The following is a 21,467-nucleotide window of genomic DNA, read 5'->3' as shown; positions in this document are numbered from 1 at the left end:
CAGGCGAGGGCAGCGTTTCTCCAGACCCCGCCCCATGTGGCCCTCGGAACACAGGATCCTGCTCTATTTTCTTTTGTGTGTTTTTAAATATTTTTTTAATTGATTTTAGAGAAGGGAGAGGGGGAGAGAGAGAGAGAAGCATTATTGATGAGAGAGAACATCGATCAGCTGCCTCCTGCACGCCCCACACTAGGGATTGAGCAGCAACCCGGGCATGTGCCCTGACCGGGAATTGAACTGTGACCTCCTGGTTCACAGGTCGACACTCAACCACGGAGCCACGCCAGCCGGGCCCTGGTGACGGTTCAATCAGTTTGCCTGACGTGATGACGTAGGAAAATGAAGCCGGCCTTCTCTCCTGTTAGTTCTCACTTGTTTCTTAGTTTCTCAAACCAAGTTTAAATGATCAATGTTAAAACTGGGGCTCAGGCTGACATGTGATTTCCTATTATTGACTATTGATTTGAAAGGAAAACGCCTCCTCTCCTACAGAGGAGGTCAGTTGAAGTGTTTTATATTCCAAATGTCGTCACATATGTTGGCTCCCAACATTCCTCTGATTTGCTTGGTCTTTCCACTTGAAGGTACTTTTTCCTTTAGAGCTACCGTTTCCTTTTTTTAAAGAAATATATTTTTATTGATTTTAGTGAGAGGAAGGGAAAGGGAGAGAGAGATAGAAACATCAATGATGAGAGAGAATCATGGATCGGCTGCCTCTTGCACATCCCACACTGGGAATGAAGCCTGCAACCTGGGCATGTGCCCTGATCGGGAATCGACCCGTGACCTCTTGGTTCATAGTTCGATGCTGCACCACGGAGCCACGCCGGCCGGGTTGGAGCAACGATTTCCATTTCCTTCCTTTAAACTCGCACCTATGTTTGAAGCTCCTGTTTGCTGTAAAGGGATGGGCGTGGGTTGTTGTAGGAGGGAATCTAAGGCTTGAGGGAGACATTGCAGCCCCCTGCCATGTGCAGTGGGAGGGACGAAGCTGGGGGTCCGGGTGCTTACCCGGGGCCGTGTGTTGGTGGTTTGTTGAGACGGCGACTCTGGTCCTGCATCTCCCTGCACCGTGCTGTCCACTCTGTCGTATGCACCCGAGGGCCACCCGATGTGCCCACAACTGCCTTCGAGTCAGAATGGGGCTCACGATGGGCTCATTGACGTGACATTGTCCAGGGCGCTGGCATCAGCTGGGCCGTTGCGTGGGGGTAACGGCTGGGCACATGGACTGGAATAAAGAGTCTCAGTGGCGCCCTGTCTCTGGGACGCCCTGACGGTCCTGAGTGCTGAGCGGCACCCACTTGCCAACGAGAGCTCAGGAAACTGTTCATTCAGCCGCCGGATGCGTTCCACGCGGCTGTCGACTTCCCCGGGCGGGCGGTCGGAAGTAACTCTCCTCTGTGTGTTTGCAGCTCGGACGTGCGGGTCCAACCTGCGGGGGCCCAGCGGCACCATCACCTCCCCCAACTACCCGGTGCAGTACGAGGACAACGCCCACTGCATGTGGGTCATCACCGCCTCGGACCCCGACAAGGTAAGGCTCGAGCCTCTGCGGCGGGCGCAGCGGCACACGGGCTGGGCCGACGGACGGACAGACAGCCGGGCGGTGTCCCGCGCCCTGACCTCTGGCTGCGGGAGCTGAACAGTGAGAGCTGGGCTGTGTGTCTGTCCGTCCCCCTGGACTGGAAGCCAGCCCGGAATCCCACCGGGAAGGGAGACTTCCCCGCACGACCCTCCTGGGTGTGGTTGGTGTGTCCTGTTCTCTCCTCCTGGTTTCACCGAGAGCATGCACGGCAGCGTCGCTCTATCCCGGTGCAGGACATAGGATGTGATATGTGCACAGATGCTGAGTCGGTCGCCACGTGCACTGAGTGAGCACGCATCGCTCTCATAGTTGTGGATTTTCTTGTGCTGAGGACTTCAATGTCTTCTCTCTCAGCAACGTCCAAGCGCGTCCCTGAAGCAGCACCAAGTCCAGGCGGGCCTGGCGGAGCGGAGGTGCTGAGGGGGGTGTGTTCTGCGAGGCTCTGCAGACCCCCCACGTAGCGTGGAACATTGCTGGCTCGTGCGATGGGGAATCTTAGCCGGGCCGAACCGGGGAGGCATGGCAACATTCTCAGTGCATCCTCACGTTCTGTGTGGAGCATGGGGGCGGGGCGGGGGGGGAGGGGGGGGCCCTCGAGGGTGCGGCCGTGGGGAGAGCACCCGAGGGGACAGAGGCCAGGGGGCGGGCAACTGGGACCTGCTGCCGGTGCAGAGGTCACCCTAGGGTGCAGGTGGGAGTCCTCTCCCCCCCCTCTCTCCAGCTGCGTGGCCAGGCAAACAGCTGACCGCGTGGAGCCTGGCTTTGCCGTGGAGTCACCGGCACTCACCCCCATGGCTGCGGTGAGAACCTAAATCCCTGCAGCAGCTGACACTGGCCGCCCCGCCCCCTCCTCTTCGTCGTTGTTATTAAGTGACCATTAAACCGACGTGACCCACCAGGACCTGGAGGCCAGGGGATGGCTTCCCGTTTGATGCCAGTGGAAGTGGGGGGCCCTGTGGTGCCCAGGAAGGAACGGCGGGCGGTGTGCCCCAGGAGGTCCCTCTGCCGACAGTGAGGCCGGAGCGGAAGGGCACAGTCCACAGCAGGAAGCACAGGCTGCAGGATAGAGATGGGAGGTGGCAGGAGCCGGATCAGGACAAGAACTTGGGTTCCGAGGGAAGGAAACGTACCCAGGAGACTTGAAGGGTCAGGCAGACACAGCGATGCACACACTCCCACCGCGCCGTCCCCCGGACGGGTAACTCGGCAGCTAAGGAAAAGGAGGAAAGCCGCCGTAACTGTAATGCTCGCAGGAAAATGCAGCTGATCAGCGCTCTTCGGGGAAGGAGCGATTACCTCTTCAAATTATGAAATTATTCCGGGGCGTTTTTACATAATTTTAAGTAACAGATTCATCGGATCCAGAAAAGGCGCTCATTTGCATTGAGATTATGGTGAAGGCAGAATTAAATAGCATGTAAAATAGCTCACGGTGTTTGAGATGGGATCTGAGTGGTGATGGTTCCTCAGGTTGTATTTCCACGAGGAGACCGATGGATGCTTCGAAGCAGGGGTGGGACCGGCCGCTACAGCCCTGGCCGAGTGTCCTTGGTGTCAATCCCTGACCCTGCGCAGCCCAGGGGCCAGGGTGGGTCTGTTTGACCTGCACTCACTCTTTTAAAAAAATAATGTTTATTGATGTCAGAGAGGAAGGAAGAGGGAGAGAGAGAAATATCAGTGATGAGAGAGAATCATGGATCAGCTGCCTCCTGCTCGCCCCACATTGGGGATCAAGTCCGCAACCCGGGCCTGTGCCCTGACCGGGAATCGAACCGTGACCTCCTGGTTCATAGGTCGATGCTCAGCCACCTGGCCACACGACCGGGCCCGCACTCCCTCTTGTCACCTGTCACCGGACGCCCTGCAGAGTGGGCTGCAGGTCCAGTCTCCTCTGCGTGTGAGCCGCCCCTGGTTCTGGGCCATCCCGCTCCTCCACGTTCTCGATGGAGTAGTTCGTCTCTGTCACCTCATATTCCCCGTCTGTGCCAGCCCGTCCATCCTCACGGCACAGGGGGGCCGCTTTCCAGGACCCGCATGTGGCTCTCGGACAGTCTGGGGCTCAGGTCTGTGACTGTCCTTCCTGTGTCCTCTCCCTTCAGGCTCAGGGCATCCGCGTGTCTCCTTCCCACTCACCGGGTTTTCTCAGAACCCGCGGACCCCGACTTCCTAAATCAGATGAGCTCATGTTATCACCTCTGCTTGCTGCTCCCAGGGAAGGAAGAGAGGGCCAGGCCCACGTTTTTTATTTGCTTACAATTTAAGTTAAAACCTGAATCACACGCACACACATGCACACATTCACACACGCATGCACGCTCGCACATGCACACACTCATAGGCACACATACACACATGCACACTCATGTGCTCGCACACATGCACACACGCATGCGCACACACTGCAGACAGCATTTTCAGAAGGACGGGTCTGCATGCAGAAGACACTGAGGAGATAGGGAGCCATGACAGAGACTAGAGGAGACCCCAGCACCCCCCCACACTCCATGTGAGTGAAGGGCCAGGAGGCGGGGCTTTGGGATGAAGTGGGCGGGGCCAGGAGCCTGGGTCAGGCTCTCAGAGAAGCCACAGATTTACTGATGGGTTTTTCAATAAAAGTGCCTTGAGGGGAGGACACTTCCATCACATGCGGGTGCACCGCAGGCATCTGGGATGGGGATGGAATGACTTTGAAGTATCTTCTCTGTGCAAGTCTCCATCCAGAACGGCTGAGTGTCCCGTCGCTGGAATGGTGGGCGTAGCGAGAGGCCACGCTTGCTGGGGAATGAGGAGCTGCATCGACCCGATCACTGAGGGGCACAGAGACCGGGCCATCGTTAAGACTCGCTTTACAAATACGCCGCTGTCTCCCAGCCAGAGTCCCATGAATCTGCATATTATTTCGGTCCTAAAAACGGCCAAACCCAACGTGCTCTGTGTTCCCAGCTAAGCGAGGCCTTTTCTCAGCAGCGTCTACCGCAGGGAACGCAGAGTCCCTGGTCGCCATTGGCTGGGTGGTGGTCGCCACTTTGCAGGCTTTGGCTGTTGTATTTCTGACCTGCCCTTGGGCCCACAGTGAGCAAACCACATCTCCACGTGGGGCCCGTGACCTGCCCGTCTGCCCGTCTGCGTGAGGTGCGCCTGGTGGGTGTGAAGTCTGTGCTCACGGCCTGCTCCCTGTCTCTGGGACGCCCTGACGGGGGAAGTGAGCTGGCAGCCGGCAGCAGTGCCCGCAGGCCCGGGAGGGGCCAGGGAGCCAAGCAGACGTGTCCCCCTGGGCTCCCTGTGGTCAGAGGGGAGCAGTGTCCTTGACCTGGACACGCCCCCGAGGAAGTGGGCCGTCCGCCACCCCTTCCTGTGAAAGCTGCTGACAAGGGCGACATGCAGTTGTAGGTGCCATTAGCAGGGGCTCTTCAGCGCCCCCTCGCTGTGCCTGGCTCCTTGGGCCTCAGTGAAGGGATGTGAATGTTTCTATTTGTAAAACGCATCTGTTTTGTTGTTGAGAAAAAGGCTTCTGTTTCCTTTGACACGTTTTGCTAAAGAACTGAGCCAATTCTGTCTTCTCCCGGGATCACTTCTGAATCCTAACATGACAGACAAAGGGGTTCCTAATTAAACGTCTCATGTTTAGGATATCCATGTGGGCACTCATGGTTCTGAATAGTCCCCGTGTGGGATGCCATGGGTGCCGCCAGGGGCCGACGTAACGCGTGTGGACTTTAAATCATCCAGAGCCCAAGTGTGGGACCCACACTCCTCTCCTACGGGACTTGTCCTCGGTCACGATCACAAGCACCCGTTTTAACATCACCCATTTAACACCCGAAAAGCACCGTCCGTCCACATCTCTGCTCTACGAAAGCAGCTCTTACCCCACATCGGGCTGACTTGCTCCACGATGCAGTGCGATTAAATGTCCATCTGCAGCCCGGCCAGCATGGCTTGGTGGTTGAGTGTCGACCTAGGAACCAGGAGGTCACAGTTTGATTCCCGGTCAGGGCACATGCCTGGGTTTCAGGCTTGATCCCCAGTGGGGGGCGTGCAGAAGGCAGCCGATCCATGATTCTCTCATCATGGACGTTTCTATCTCTCCCTCTCCCTCCCTGAAATCAATAAAAACATATTTTAAAAAATAAATAAATAAAATGTCCAGCTATAATACTTCATGGAAAAAAGGTCTAACACTCAAGTTGCGAGTCTTACAAAATATGCATATGTATGCAGATAGCTAAATGATGGAAATGGAGAGAAAATTCAAAATATGATTGGCACACTTTAAAAGCTCACATTTGAATTAAATGTTATCAGAAGCAAATGTATATCTACAGACACACATATTTTGAATTTATATGTAAAACAAGTTTATCTTGATGTGGGATTAAAGAAAATGAGCCACAATTATGTAAAACCTTTCCGGAAGCAAGCTTTTAATAAGCTCCTTCAGATGCGGAATTTTCCAACTGGAGCTCAGGTACCCGAGCTAAGTCCCTGGGCACCAGGCATCGGCCACCCTCCTGCGCCCAGAGCTCCCTCCGCCCCACCCAGCCTCAGGGGGGAGGGCAGGGCGCCTCCTTGCTGGGACCTTCCCATACCTGGCCAGGTGCACCCTGGCTACCCCTCCAGGAGAGCATGGAGCCTCCAAGTTCTCAGGCTTCTGCCCCGCACCTGTGCCCCTGCCCTTACACAGCCCTGCTCAGGAACGCTCTCTCCTGCTCCTTCCTGTCCCCATCTTCACACCCTAAGCAGGTCCGCCCTCTGCTGAGCATGGCAGCCTGGCTCACCCTGCTTCTGAGAAGAGAATATGTAACCCTGCTTTCCTAAACCCTGCTTTCAGGCAGCTCTGAAGCACGCAGCATGGCCTTTTGCAGCCTGGGCTTCCCAACCTTCCGATCTCCTCTTACGTTCAATAGCATCAAAACAGTTCCACCCCAGCTGGTGTGGCTCAGCAGACAGAGTGTCGTCCTGTGGCAGTCCCAGCTGGCGATGTGGCTCAGTGACGGTTTCTCCTTCTAAAATGCTTCTTTTGAAAACCACTTGTCTGCACTCAATGTAACAAGAGCAAACTCTACTGCTCCCCAAGTGCTCATGGACCATGCTCCAGGATAGACCACCTGTGAGGCCACAAAACAATTCTTAAAGAAGTTAGAAGCTTGAAATCATGCACAGTCTCTTTCTCAATCACAATGGAAGGAGATATAAAATGAATAAGAGAAGTAAAACTTGAAAATGCACACATATGTGGATATTAAACAACACACTCATCAACAACCCATCAGTAAATAAGAAATCACCAGGAAGCTGGGAAATATCTCAAGACAACTGGAAAGGGAAACACATCAGAATGTATGGGTGCAGCAAAAGCCATGCCAAGAGGGAAATTCATAGCTATAAGCAATCCCTTTAGAAGGTCTCAAATCAACAAGGCAACATTGCATCTTCCGGAATAGAAAAAAATGAGGACCAACTAAATCCAAAGCAAACAGATGCAGGCAGCTCATATGAATTAGAGCTGAGATAAGTAACATGGGAAATAGGAAATAATAGAACGAAATCAATGTAACCCAGCAGTGGTTCTTTGAAAAGATCAACAAAATTAACAAACACTTGGTGAGATGGAAGATGACAAGTGTTTGGAATTCAGTATTCAAAGTACATGATCACCCCATTCTTCTTATTGGCATGGATCACGTTAAAATGCCAGGAGGAAATGTCAGAGGAGATGTAGGCCACGTCATTAGGTGCACACATGTGTCGTGTCCACGCTTGCAAACGTCCCTGCTGTGACTCAAGGCACTGATTTTCACACGCAATGTGCTCCCCTCCCCATTAACCACAGCAGACCCCCTGCCCACGGGAGCTGTCACTCACAGATCATCGAGGCTGGGGCACCCCAAGGAGAGGATGGTGTGGGAGGGGGAGGACACGGGGCTCCGCTGGGCAGGATCCATTTCCACTGTGTGTGGGCAGAGCCACAGCACGGGTTTCCAAGTCGTTTATAAATAGAACCCCTGGGGAGCTGGCACTTCCCCCATCGCCAGCACCGAACTGCTGACAACTCCTGAACAGGGGGTCGGGAGGAGGTGTGTTCTCACACGGCACGAGGTGGCGGAAATCCTGTGAAATCACCTGCGCGTGAATAACCCGTTTCTCCCTCTCACCCGGACCGTGATGTTTGTAGGAATTCCTGCTGGACTCTTCAGTGCCTGTCACCTTCCCCCTTCCGTACCACGACTCTCCGCGTGAAGAACTCTTTCTGGAATTAGTTTGGTACAAATGAATGGTCTTTTCCGTGTGCAGGTCACATGCAACTTGAAAACGGCGTGTTTTGCACTCTTATAAGAGTGCCAGCAACCACGAGAAAGAACTGGCATTAAAATAGGAGTGAGGGGCCCTGGCTGGTTTGTTCAGTGGTTAGGGTGTGGGCCCACGGACCAGAGGATCATGGGTTACGTTCCCAGTCAAGGGCACGTACCTGGGGGCAGGTTCGATCCCTGGCCCCTGTCAGGGTGAGGCAACCAATCGATGTGTCTCTCTCACATCGATGTTTCTCTCTCTATCTCTCTCTCTGTCTCTCTATCCCTCTCCTCCTCCTCCCTCCCTTCCACTCTCTCTGAGAATCAGTGGGAAAAATACCCTCGGGTGAGGATTAACAAAAAAATATATGAGCTGGTGGCACTTTGCATTTTAGAAACACAACGCTTGGCTTCGGTCATCTGACTCAATTGAGAAAAGCCAGATCAATATTGTATGTACCACTTCGACTTTATCATTTAAAATTTTGATGAAATAATTATAAGTCTAGTTTTAAATAAATCAGTATATTATACTGAAAGTGTCTAGGTGACAGCTCTTATTAAAGTGACGCCCCCCATACACTGTGTCAGGAGGGGCAGTATTGGGGGCGCCGAAGGGGTCCGCGTGACCATACATTGCGTACTTTTGCCTGACACTCCGTTGTCAAAGGCTCAAATTACTTACCCTGTTTTTGCAGATACATGCCAATCAGATGCACATTTATATGCACAAACAATATTAAACCTTAATGAGTCCCAGTAGCCTCATATTTGAAGAGAGAACTGTTTCCAGAAATAATTTCTGCAGGTGTTTTCTGTCTGTCAGTTTTCAGTGTTGGGGGCAGAAAGAGACTAAATGATCTCACAGCCACGGTTTCCGCCCAGGCTCCTCTGTCCCCGTACCCGTGGCCCCACAACCCACGTTTGCGGGGACCCACTCGGTGGCCAAGTCTGCTCGGGCCCACGGTGCCCTTTTGAGACCTTTTATCCCACTCGATGGTTCCACGTTGGGAATGCTTTGAGGCAGATTAACGCGGCAGCTCCGGGGGATCTCGGCTTTTTCTGGCATGTTCTCTGCTCTCTGAGAGCGTCTCTGAGGAAGAGTATGTCACCTGGTCACCCAGGTGAAAGGCATGCTGGGAAAAGGTGGATTTTCAGCGCGTGGGCGAGTCCGAGCAGACAGGGGATCGGGTCGCGGAGAGAGCAGGAGGTGACAGTGTGGCTGCGTAGAGGACGTGAGCCGCTGGCCCCCAGCCTGTGCCCTGAGCCCCACCTGCCCCAGTGATGAGAGGGAGGGAGTTTAGGGGGAGGGTTCGCTGGTGGCACGGAGGCTGTGGCTGCGTTTTGTTCAGTCTGAATGGTTTGGTTTGTGGCTGACACTGGGCCCAGACAGCAAATTCTGCAGAATAACCCGTCTGTGGGCATCTCTTTGCTGTGTCTGCAGTGCTAGGGCATTCAGCCACTTCCTAGTAAAACGTAAAATAGACTGACCGTCCGGGCGGGTTTCCTCCCGCTCCCCGGGCACAGAAGGGATGGCTCCTCCACTGGCACAAAAGCATCACAATGGAGGCATCGTCCCCCCGGGGAGAAGGCGCCTCTTCCGATTTGCTCTTACGGGATCGCGTCATGCTTGAAGACAATGTACGTTCTATAGAGGTTTGGGGACGCAAACACTGGCTACCTGACGGTTTATGGAGACCTGTCGGACGTGCCCCCATCGCTCTCTGTAAATACATGACTCCAGGCTTTCAGTTTTCAAAGTGAGAATCGAGGTGGTTGTTCTAACCTGAACGACGCCTCACCAGGGGCGGCTCCGTGAAGCTGCGTGGAGCCCGGTCATGAAGTGGTCAGATCTGGGGTGAATGGCTTAAGCTCTGGCATGTCCCCCATCTGTGCACGGGGTGGTCCTACCAGCGGTGAAGGAACCTAACGCTGAGAACGATGTCTGTGCGGGAGTGGCACGTGCCCCACGTCCTGTCACGGCTCTAGGACACCTTCTGAAGGAGGCCCAGTGGCGGTGTCTCATGTTAGAGACGCTGCTGCGATGCCTTGCTCCCATCCCTTCCCACGAAGGTCCTTCCCACGTGCAGATGTAGACATCGGAGCGGGTCGCAGGCAGCGGGAAAAGAGAGCAGCAGTGAAGCCATCGCTCGCTGCCGTGATGCGATGGATCGGATGCCGGGAGATTCAGAGGGCGCCCGGGACAGGCTGATGCCCAGGTGCCCTGGCTGGCAGGAAGGCGGAGCTCCCGCGTGTATTTTCAGGTGGAATCCGTGGCCCGATGCCCGAGTCTCATCTCCGAGGATGGCCCTCCAGGCCCCTGCCAGCGACCACGCAGCTCAGCGGTGAACTCCTGGCAGCTGCACTGGGCGCGGTGAGAACAGTGTGGTGCGGGGCCAGGTACTTTCTCATCACATCCCGCCCTGAGGCTTAGAGCGGCCGGTTCGGAATGTCCCCCACGTGGGCGTGACCGGGCTGTCTCTCTCAAGTGATGGACAGGCTGTGGTCCATCCACACATGGAACGTTATCCAACTGAACAGAATGAGCGCGCGAACCAGGGAAGGTCCAGGTCCGACCACGTCCCTGGGCTGGGGGTGTCCAGGGTGTTTGTGCCTCGCGCGTCCCCTCGCCGTGGAGGCCCCACAGAAGTGGCCCTGAGTATCCGGACTTTCTTCCCATTTTGGGTGTAAGTGTGACTGTGAGTGAAGCACATGGTTGTAGCCATTTTTAGTTTTTAAATAGATTTTTTATTGATTTCAGAGAAGATGGGAAAGGGAGAGAGAAGATCGAAACATCAGTGATGAGAGAGAATCATGGATCGGCTGCCTCCTGCATGCCCCCTCCTGGGGATGGAGCCCACAACCCAAGCAGGCGCCCTTGACTGGAAATGAACCTGGGACCCTTCAGTCCCCAGGCGGATGCTCTAGCCACTGAGCCACACCAGCGAGGGCGGTAGTAGCCAATTTTGGAGACAGAAGCAAATGAAGAGGGAATAAAATGAAGAGGGGACATTTAGTGGAGATGAAGGAGGTGGCCAGTCTGGTGGTCTTGACAGCCCGCTCATGGCCAGAAGCGAGGAGGTGGGGGGCCGTGCCCGTGGTGGGAGGGAAGCTCAGAGGATTGGATGTGTTTTCAAAGAAACGCAAGAAGCAGGAGAGAGCGTGTCTCACTCGTGGGCAATCGTGTGCCCAGTCCGCACTGTCTCAGAGCCCTGCCCGCAGGACTGAACTGAGAAAAGGAGCGAGCGGCTATTTTAAGGGAAAAAACAAACACATTGACTGATAAAACACAATTCCCATGTGTTGGGCAAGGAAAAGAGTCGGCCGTTGTGCCCGTTGGGATAATGAGTCACTGTGTTTAGGATTGCGGTGGTTTAGCTGGTTCAATATCCGTTTTTCTCTTTAATTTGAAAGTTACCCCAATGTTCACACAGGGCGGGGAGCACACCAGTCCGAGTCTGTCACTTCAGTTTCGGAAAAGCGTGTTCGATGTGGCAAGAGAAGCACGTCCCGTGCACGTTGTCCAGGGACAGCGACGTCCCCTCCATCTGCGACGCGCTGCCGTTTCCCGTCTGAGGCGGGAGGGGCCCTGTGAGCCTCGGTGGCCCTCCCGCGGCTGCCTGGCGCGTCGTCACTCAGATGGAGCCGAGCAGCGGGCGGGTGACATCGATTGGGGTGATTTATCTGAGGTGGGCACGGAGTCTGGCTGCGTCCAATAATTAATTCCAACAAATAGGACGTGTAATGAAGTGTTCCGTCCCGCGGCCCTCGCGGGAGGCGAGAATCACACCAACAACTTATTGAAACGGTTCTTTGGGGCATGATTAGCTGTTTCTCATCTGTCTCGCCCTTCATTCCTGACATCCTACATTAGCTCCGGCTCTGAGTGGTTTTGCCGGGTCGCCTTGTCCCGTTTTAATCGCTCCTCCGTGGGACCCTGCGTCGCGCTGCGTGGAGAGCGTGGGTCCCTGTGCTCAGTCGTTCTCCGAGTTCTTTCCCGGGCGTCTCGGTGCCACGTCCCAGAAACAGTGTTGCCCCACACGTCATCATCAAGAGCGTCTCCTTGTGCAGCTGCATAGCACCCGCATGTCTGCCCGGCAGTGGGCGCTCCCGGGGACACCGACCTGCCTGCTTCTCACGCTCTGAGCTACAGAGGAACGTGCAGCTCCCCCAACCTGTTTGCCGAGTTAAATTATTTTATTTAAAAATACATATTGCCCTAGCCGGCTTGGCTCAGTGGATAGAGCATCGGCCTGTGGACTGAAGGGTCCCAGGTTCAATTCCGGCCAAGGGCACATGCCTGGGTTGCGGGTTCGATCCCCAGTGCGGGGCGTGCAGGAGGCAGCTGATCAATGATTCTCTCTCATCATTGATGTTTCTATCTCTCTCTCCCTCTCCATTCCTCTCTGAAATCAATAAAGAAATATATATTTAAAAAAATAAATAAAAATACATATTCATGGATGAGCACAGATGGGGCACAAAAGGAGAAAAAAAATGGAGCAGGGGACCATCTGTGGGTAACAATGCCGTGTTCTGGGGTGTCTCCATCCTTCTCTTCTCCTATAAAGCAGACGTGTCACCTGCCAGGTGGGGTGCTGACAGGACTGCTCCACGGGGCGGCTCAGAGGTTTGGGAAAGCACCCCTTCTAGGCAGGACGCAGCGCCTGGCCCTATGGGCATTACTCAGGGTCACTGATCACCGCGATCTTCTCCCCCCATTATGACCAAGCGCCAGGTGATCAGTGTGTCCTGGGTGCTAGCTCCCCCAGGGCCCCCTCTAACTTTGTTTCCACGTGCCCAAGCCCTCCCAGTGCGAAGGGAAGTGAGGGCAGGTGGCATATGTTCACCCAGAGGTTGCTCAGTGGACGAGGGGCCTGGCGTGCCCGGGAACGGATGTGCATACCATGCGGATTTCCCCTGCAGCACCTGTTCCAGGTGAGTCCTGCTCCCCGGGGCCTGCAGGCACCTGGGCCCTCATCCGTTTAACACGGGCACCGTTCTACCTTCTCAGGCAGATGGGCAGGCGCGGGCCTCCCTCCCGACGTGTGTGCCGTTTCTGCTCTGAGCAGAGAAGGGAATAATAGCTAATCCACCCAACAGAACAGCTAATGGAGCCTGCAGCCGGCAGCCTCGCCACACTGTGTCTGTTCCTCTCCCGCGAGTTCCCCGCTAGCTCATCCGTGGGAAAGTGGTAGACGTCCCCCCAGTGGCAACACCCACAGAGTGTAGTCCTCTTTCCTGTCCCACAGGGGCGACCGCGGCTGCTCCGGCGTCAGGGACAGAGCCGCCCCCACTGACACGCCCTTGTTTACATCACCGATGCCAGCAGACCTCAGATGGGGACTGACTTCTGTGGGGCAGACAGGGTGGCCAGAGGGACTGTGCATGACATTGGATTCCTCAAGTCCTCAAAACCACATGGAAACAGGATTTCACAACTTCCTGATTCGGGCGTGACCTCTGTTTAATAAGAAAGTCTCATTGCAGGTGTTGATTTTTAAAAATGTGTCCAATCTTCATCCACCGGGTGTGGCTCAGGGGTTGAGTGTCAACCTATGCCCCAGGAGGTCACAGTTGGATTCCCGGTCAGGGCACATGTCCGGGTGTGGGCTCGATCCCCAGTAGGAAGCATGCAGGAGGCAGCCGAGCCATGATTCTCTCTCCTCATTGGTGTTTCTGTCTCTCTCCCTCCCCCTTCCTCTCTCTGAAATCCATAAAAAATAAACACACACACAAAGCCGTGTGAAAACCCTCCCTGGGAGCTCGCCGAGTGCTGGGCGGCCACCTCTGGCCCTGCAGTCTGACGGGGGCATGGCGTGGGATGGGAGGGGTATCGGAGGGAGGCGGTCACTGTGCGTGATGAGATGGCCCTCTGAGAACTTCCGTGGAATTTGTCGGGGTGGCTGAGCTTATTTAACTTCTCCTATGGCTTTGCTCGCTACGGTTGGGCTGTGAACTGAGTGTGGATTTTGTGCATTGATTGTTTCTGTTCTGAGCTGCTCCATGGGCAGGAGGAAGGTTATTTTTCCTCATTACCTCATAACTAGAGGCCTGGTGCATGACATTTGTGCATGGGGGTTGGGGGGTGTCCCTCAGCCCAGCCTGCACCATCTCGGGGTGGGGGGGGTGTCCCCTCAGCCCAGCCTGCACCCTCTCCAATCCTGGACCCCTCGGGGGATGTCCAACTGCCGGTTTAGGATGTCCCGATTGCCAGGATTGGGCCTAAACTAGCAGTCAGACATCCCTCTCACAATCCTGGACCACTGGCTCCTAATCGCCCGCCTACCTGCCTGTTCGCCCCTAACTGCACCCCCCCGTCGCCAGCCTGATTGCCCCTCACTGCCCCTGCGTGTCGGCCTAGTCGCCCCTCACTGCCCCCCGCCAGCCTAATCGCCCCCACCTGCCCCCTAGCTGCCTGGTCGCCCCCAACTGTCCCCCCACAGCCGGCTGAGGGAACACGCTAACAACAGCCTTTCTCTGTGGGTCTGGGACTCCATCGTTGATCCATTGCCTCTCGGTTTGATTGCATCTGAAAAACACAAAACACACTTGGATTTGCGTTTATTTACACAGAAGCCACCTGCTTTTCTGCGTTAGGCATGGATTTCGGGGGGCGGGGGGGGGCTTGTCCTGAGAGTTAAGCAGTCCGATGAGGGGGTTCCTGCTTCCCTGGCCGGTATGTGTGTTTCACGGGAGCCATAGTGGCCATCTTTAAGCTCTGCTCTCAGCAGGAATTGTCTGCCAAAGCCGTGCCTCCTGGGCCGCACGGTGACCTATCGGACCCGGTGTTCCAGGTCTTCCTTGACCCACGCCAGTGCCTGCTGCCTCCGTCTACAGATCTATGGTTTCATCTCGCCCCCTGTCAGCTTCCGCCCCTCACACCTCCAGCTCAGGGACTCCACGTGTCTCCGCGGATGGAGGCCCGGTTCTGTCGGTGCTAATTCTGCATTTGCCGCATGGAATACGCTCCGATCTGTTCCGTGGCGGTTATTGTGCTGTGGCCTCAAATCCCTGCCTCTCGTTTTTAATAAACGGCCGGCCTCTGCCGTTTGTCTGAGAACATATTGGATGATTTTCTCGATAACGTGGGGTACGCTGGCGCCTCGCCCCAGGTTTAATAAGACGCTCGGAGGGCTCCGCTGTGGAGCCTCTTCCTTCACCACAAACATTGCCCTGTTTCCCGGGGCTTCGCCTGCGCTCCCCCCGGGAGCCGGTACCTGTGGCTGCGTGAGCATCCCTCCTGCGGACAGTGTCATCTCTCTCTCTCTCTCTCTCTCCCTCTCTTCCCCCCCCTCTCTTCCCCTCTCTCTAAAATCAATAGCATGTCCTCAGGTGAAGATTAAAAAAACAAACAAGCACCTATTCTGTCAACATCGCTGTTCACCTGCGTCTCCGGAAGGCTTTTGCTGAGACCGGCCGGCAGGCCTCATCACGAATGCGTTTCTGCCTTGTTTCCCAGGCCACATTCATAGCACAGAGTGAAGGCCGTCCTTTGACAGTAGCCGCTGGTGATGGTCCAGGCTCAACCCTAACAAAAGCCTCCCCCTTTCGCCTGCGCTGGAAAGAATCACCCCGTGGCCATGCACCCCCCAGTGAAAGCCCCTCATGCAGGGGGAGCCCTGCCGGCCACCCCAGCCAGCCAGCACGGCGCTGGGTGTGACTGGGTTGTGGGCGCCTCGCTGCGGGCTGTTAGGGTGGAGCCAGCACGCGGGGAAAGGCGCGTGGAGGGAGGCAGGACGTGGGCCCTTATAAGTGGACCCGTGGGAAGAGAGCAGCTGAACCCAAACCGCCCTCGGGCCGGGCTTCGCAGGCGGTGGTCACACTGGGTCCCAGCAGCTCCAGCCTCAGGCCTGTTTCGAACCAGATGCACCAATCACGTGTTCATGCTCACGCTGCCTTGGAAAGAGTGGACATTACCCACAGACTCTGATGCCCGTGTCACTAACCTTCCTGAGAATCTCAGAGGGCAGCATGGCTGTTCCGCACACCGCACTGCCTGGAGGGCCGGCACGTGTTCATGCTCACGCTGCCTTGGAAAGAGTGGACGTTACCCACAGACTCTGAGGCCCGTGTCACTAACCTTCCTGAGAATCTCAGACGGCAGCATGGCTGTTCCGCACCCCGCACTGCCTGGAGGGCCACAGATGCACCAATCACGTGTTCATGCTCACGCTGCCTTGGAAAGAGTGGACATTACCCACAGACTCTGATGCCCGTGTCACTAACCTTCCTGAGAATCTCAGAGGGCAGCATGGCTGTTCCGCACACCGCACTGCCTGGAGGGCCGGCGGGGCTCGCACACGGACACAGCTGAGTCAGAGCCGCCTCCCACGTGTGTCCCTCAGGCCTTTCCCGCAAGTTTAACAAACAGGCATCTGACGGTGTTTTAATAAGATTCCAGAGATTCTGATTCCTCTGATACAGATCCATTCGATGTCTCTCCAGTTCTAGGGTTTCTGTGCTTCCTCTTCTCTCTCTCTCTTTCCCTCTCTCTCTCCCTCTCTCACCTACTTACCTGTTTCACCAATCTTTCTATCATCTATATCTATCTGTCATCTCTGTCACTTTCATTTATATATTGTTTGTATCAATCTATCTCTTTCATCTATTATACCTAACTATCATATCTATCATATCTATCTATTGCATCTTTCGTCTATCTATCTATCATCTATCTATCATCTATCTATCTATCTATCTATCTATCATCTCCCTCTATCTATCTATCTATCTACCTATCATCATCTCCCTCTACCTATCTATCTTATTATCTGTCATCTATTATCTAATCTATCTATCTATCTATCTATCTATCTATCTATCTATCTATCTATATCTATCTATGATTGTCACCTGTCTGTCCCTTCTTATCTCCCTGGGTTCTAATCTACCTTTACGACACCTCCTGTGCTCTCTCCCCTTCATCACACATTGGTCCCTAACAGATGCACCCCCCCTCTCAGGAGAAAAGGCCCCGTGTCTGTGGAAAGAAGGTCAGAGAACAGGGTCGTGTTGTGTGTCAGAGCAGCCGGTCTTGCCTAGGTGTCAGGCGCTCATCCCCATGACAGGGTGTTCTTTAAAAGTAAAAATTAAAAACCAGCACTTCACGGCTGTGCAGAGTTACCTGCAGAGGACAATTTTCTAGGCTCAGAAGCTCTTTTTCATATGTTAATGTGAATAATTACATAAATTATGCATATATTTCTCTAAAAGTATTCATTTCGTGGAGTTCTAGGTATCCTTCAAATGTATTTTCATTAATTATAATCAACATTGCTTTTGATTATGCTGAGTTTTCTTTCTGTCATTCCAAGCACTAAAAGTGTTAGCATAAATATTTGATAGATATTTGACGTAAAGCGTAATATGGTTAATTTCGCTTGTGGAGCTGATGATGAATGTCTTTGGAGTCATGTGATGCTGAGTTCTATGAAATTCCCACATGTAACTACTGTCTGTACTGTTACTTCCCAGGCAGCGTGGGAGCACGGGGATGCAGTGGGTAGGGAGCAGAGTGTACCCCACTGTCTGTATTGTGATTCCCAGGCAGCGTGGGAGCACGGGGATGCAGTGGGTAGGGAGCAGAGTGTACCCCACTGTCTGTACTGTTACTTCCCAGGCAGCGTGGGAGCACAGGGATGCAGTGGGGTAGGGAGCAGAGGGGAAGCCTCACAGTGCATGCTGGTCCGAGGCGGAGGTTCCAGGGCGCTAAGTGCCTCCTGTCCCCGCAGGTCATCAAGCTGGCCTTCGAGGAGTTCGAGCTGGAACGCGGCTACGACACGCTGACCGTGGGCGACGCCGGCAAAGTGGGCGACACCAGGACCGTCTTGTACGTGTAAGTGTGTCCCTCCCTTCTCTAGCGCGTTGGGGGCGTGTGCCAGTGCGGGTGGTGCAAGGCTCCCGGGCAGACGCCTTTCTACGCGCCTGGATAGAGGCCACGTAGGCTGATCTCGCGGGTCCACATCGCAGTCCCGGGAGAACTCCTTCGGGGGGTGTGGTCGGCACCCCTGCTTCTTCCAAACCATTAAAAATATGGCAAACAGCCCAGGTGGGTGTGGCTCAGTGGATAGAGCATCAGCCTGCAGACCAAAGGGTCCCGGGTTTGATTCTGGTCAAGGGCAGGTACTGTGGTTGCAGGCTCCTCCCCAGCCCGGGCCCTGGTCGAGGCTCATGCAGGAGGCAACCAATCAATGTGTTTCTCTCACACCGATGTTTCTCTCTGTCTCTCCCTCCCTCTTCCACTCTCCCTAAAAGTCAGTGGGAAAATATCCTTTCAGGGGATGCACTTCTCCACTTTCTGTCGTTCTCACCTGGGCTCTGACAGTCAGGTTTTTGTAAGAGCCAGTGCCTTCTAGAATGAGGCCACGTGCCTCCCGGAAAGCCCGGCCCCGGGGGAAGCTGCGTTGCCAGCAAACGGGACTGTGTGGAGACGGTGGCTCAGGTGGGAGCCCGTGTGGCACACCTGGTGCAGGCGGGAGCCCGTGTCCCACACCTGGTGCAGGCGGGAGCCCGTGTCCCACACCTGGTGCAGGCGGGAGCCCGTGTCCCACACCTGGTGCAGGCGGGAGCCCGTGTCCCACACCTGGTGCAGGCGGGAGCCCGTGTCCCACACCTGGTCTGTTCTCTGATTCTCACTGGCAGCCTCGCTCCCCACCCCCACCCCCAAACAGCTGGCCAAATACAGTCTCCTTTCTTCTCTGCCCGCAGGAGGCCCCAGCAGGGAGCCTCAGGAATCTCGGAGAGGGGTGTCTTCATGTACATGCACGCTTTCCAGCAGCCCCCAGGAGTTTCTATCATTTTACCATTCCCCACACTCTCTCCAAATCACTGTTCTTTGTTGCCAAATTACTGGCTGAAATGACATTTATTCATCAAAACGCGGACTCCGGCAGGGCCGGGCGGGCCTCGGTGTTACGTGAGGCTCCTGCTGACTCTGCTCAGCCTGCCCGGCCTCCCTGTCGCTCCCTGTGGCCCGCGGGCAGTCACTGTGCTCCGTGCGTTCTCCACGGTGAAGTGTGTGATAAACTCCTCCCGCCCGCGGTCGGAGAAAACGATAAAATGCGGGGGGAGCCGGAGGGCAGGGGAGGTAACCCACACAAATGGCCTCCCTACCACCGAGCGCCCCTTTAAGGAAGATGCGGCTGGACAAACGAGGAACTCCTCATAACGAGGACTATAAAGCATGAATGTAGCAGAGCAAGGCCCAGGAAGTCCCCGCGGTCACCGTTAGTGGTGCCCCCATTTTTCGGCGCCGTGTGCTGTAGGGAGAACAGCGAGCCATGAGTCACGCTGAGGAGGGGAGGTGGGGTGGGTGGGAGCACTGGCACTGGACAGCTCAGGCCCACAGATGGGCACTAAACAGCGGCCGCATCTGCCCAGTGCCCTCTGGGGCGTATAATGGAACGAAGATCGGCTGGGCATTGAATCAGCCGCCCGCCGTTCGGAAAAAGGAAAGCAGCGGACATGCCTCCTCAGTCTGCAGACTTGCAGGAAACAAAGGAAAAGCATCAGAGAACCGCAGCCGCCATCTTGGAGCAAGCAGGTAACTGAGAGAATCCGTCAGCCAGTCCTTCCGCGCACGTACGCGTGAGGCCTCGTTCTGGGCACGGAGTGAACGGCTAGTGGAGAAGTGGCCGACGGGGACCGCTGGCACAGAGAGCACGGGGCACAGAGTCTCGTGATCCCCGCGTCCGGAGAACAAGCTGAGACCCGTCTTTAAGGATTTAAGGGAGGGGGTTCTCCCTCAGCTGGATCTGTCATCCGCTCCTTTGTGGGGGGAGGGTACGGCTCCTACCCGGGTCTTAGATTTCAGGAGAATCTTGGAACCTGAGCGAGCCTAACTGACTTATCCTAAATGTGGTTTTAAAAATTCTCATTTCTGCCCTGGCTGGTGTGGCTCAGTGGATAGAACATCGGCCTGTGGACTGAAGGGTTCCAGGTTCCATTCTGGTCAAGGTCACGTACCTCAGTTGCCAGCCCTCCCCGGCCCGGGCCCTGGTTGGGGCTCGTGCAGGAGGCAACCAATCGATGTGTTTCTCTCACATCGAAGTTTCTCTCTGTCTCTCCCTCTCTCTTCCATTCTCCCTAGAAATCAATGGGAAAATATCCTCGGGTGAAGAGAAAAAAAAATTCTCATTCCCGTCAGTGGCTTTTTATTTTCTTCACCTTCTTGGCCAACAAGAGAAAAACTGGATGCTGGTGGCCTCTTTACTAACCTGCTCTCCGAGAGAGAGGGAGGGATGTACTCAGGGGACTTTACGGAAGGACAGACTGCGAACAGAATCCAGTAGCTCATTTAACAAGTCCCTCTTGAGACCGTCTAGGAACATCTATTGATAAATTTCTCAAACTCAATTTGCAGAAGAACCGCGTGTGCGGATGCGCTCCGCCCGGCCCTCTGGCCTCCGCAGCCCTTGGCAGCGGGGACGGGAAGATGCGTTAATTCCAGGCGGCCCAGTCCTGGGGTGCGGGCACAGGGTCCCGCTTTTAAACATGCCTTCCTCTGGGGGATGAACAGTCGCCTCCGGAAGCCAGAGCCCGGGGGCTCTGCCTCTGCCTGCGCCCTTGGTGGGTTGACCCCTGAGGGACGGGCCTCCTTCCCTATGGCCGGCTAACCTGTCATTCCTAAGACTGCCTTTTCCTTCAGGAGCTGCCCTGGTCCCTGCTCGGACGGCTGTCCCCTGCCCTTGTCCTGGGCCGAAAGGCTTCATTCTCTTTTTCATAAAAGACTGGAGCCGGGCTGGTGTGGTTCAGTGGTTGAGCACTGACTTACGCTCCAGGAGGTCACTGGTTCCATTCCCAGTCAGAGCACATGTCTGGGTTGCAAGCTCGGTCCCCAGTAGGGGGCATGCAGGAAGCAGCCAGTCGATGTTGATGCTTCTCTCATTAATGTTTCTCTCTCCTTCTCCTTTCCTCTCTCTCTCTCTAAAAGCAGTAGAAAACATTTTTTTAAAGTACTATGGAAAAGCCACAACCAAGCAGACACTGAGACGGATGTGTGGATACATGCATCTCTGATGCTATCAGCAGGGTCGTCACTGCACGCCTCAGGGATTCGGAGAAAGCCTGAGACCTGGTGACAAGGGTGCTGTTGTCATTTGTGGCTGAAGACACGGAGAGCTCTGACATATGGTCCGCACAGAGCAGGCCGCCTCATACAAAGTGCTCCCTGTTCACCATGCCCCATGTCCCCCATGCTCACATTTCCCAAATCTGTAATAACACATCACAACCAGGGTGTGAACTGTAATTCGCCAATTTTAACTCAGATGTCCCCATTTTCACATGTGTTACCCTGTGCGTATGTGTGTTAAGTTCTACACAGTTCCATCACTTAAGTTCATGCACCCACTCCCACAGCCAAGACACAGAACAGTCCCAACATTGCCAACCTCACCTGGTCAGCATTTCATCATCACCTCCATCTCCTTCTGCTCCACTGGTCCCTGAATGACAACCACTGTCCGTATTGCATCTGCAAAACTGTGACATTGTAGCAATGCTGCATACTCCCAGCTGTAACACTGTGACATTGTAGCAAAGCTGCACACTCCCAGCTGTGACACTGTCACTATAGCGATGCTGCA

At 54.9% G+C, this 21,467-nt stretch overlaps 1 protein-coding gene across 1 annotated transcript in view; it reads left to right on the top strand.

Moving 5' to 3' along the window:
* Window positions 1-21,467, top strand: part of CSMD1 (CUB and Sushi multiple domains 1) — a gene marked incomplete at its 5' end in the record, with an annotated part of 650,642 nt that overhangs the window by 407,412 nt on the left and 221,763 nt on the right. The window contains 2 exons of the mRNA XM_014528690.1: window positions 1,416-1,537; window positions 17,613-17,716. Of these exons, the coding sequence (XP_014384176.1) occupies window positions 1,416-1,537; window positions 17,613-17,716 (226 nt within the window). The remainder of the gene's footprint in view (window positions 1-1,415; window positions 1,538-17,612; window positions 17,717-21,467) is intronic.

Source organism: Myotis brandtii, unplaced genomic scaffold, assembly GCF_000412655.1.
Source record: "Myotis brandtii unplaced genomic scaffold, ASM41265v1 scaffold646, whole genome shotgun sequence".
Lineage (NCBI taxonomy): Eukaryota > Metazoa > Chordata > Mammalia > Chiroptera > Vespertilionidae > Myotis > Myotis brandtii.
Note: the sequence above shows the minus strand (reverse complement) of the source record. Positions and strands in the feature narration are given on the sequence as shown.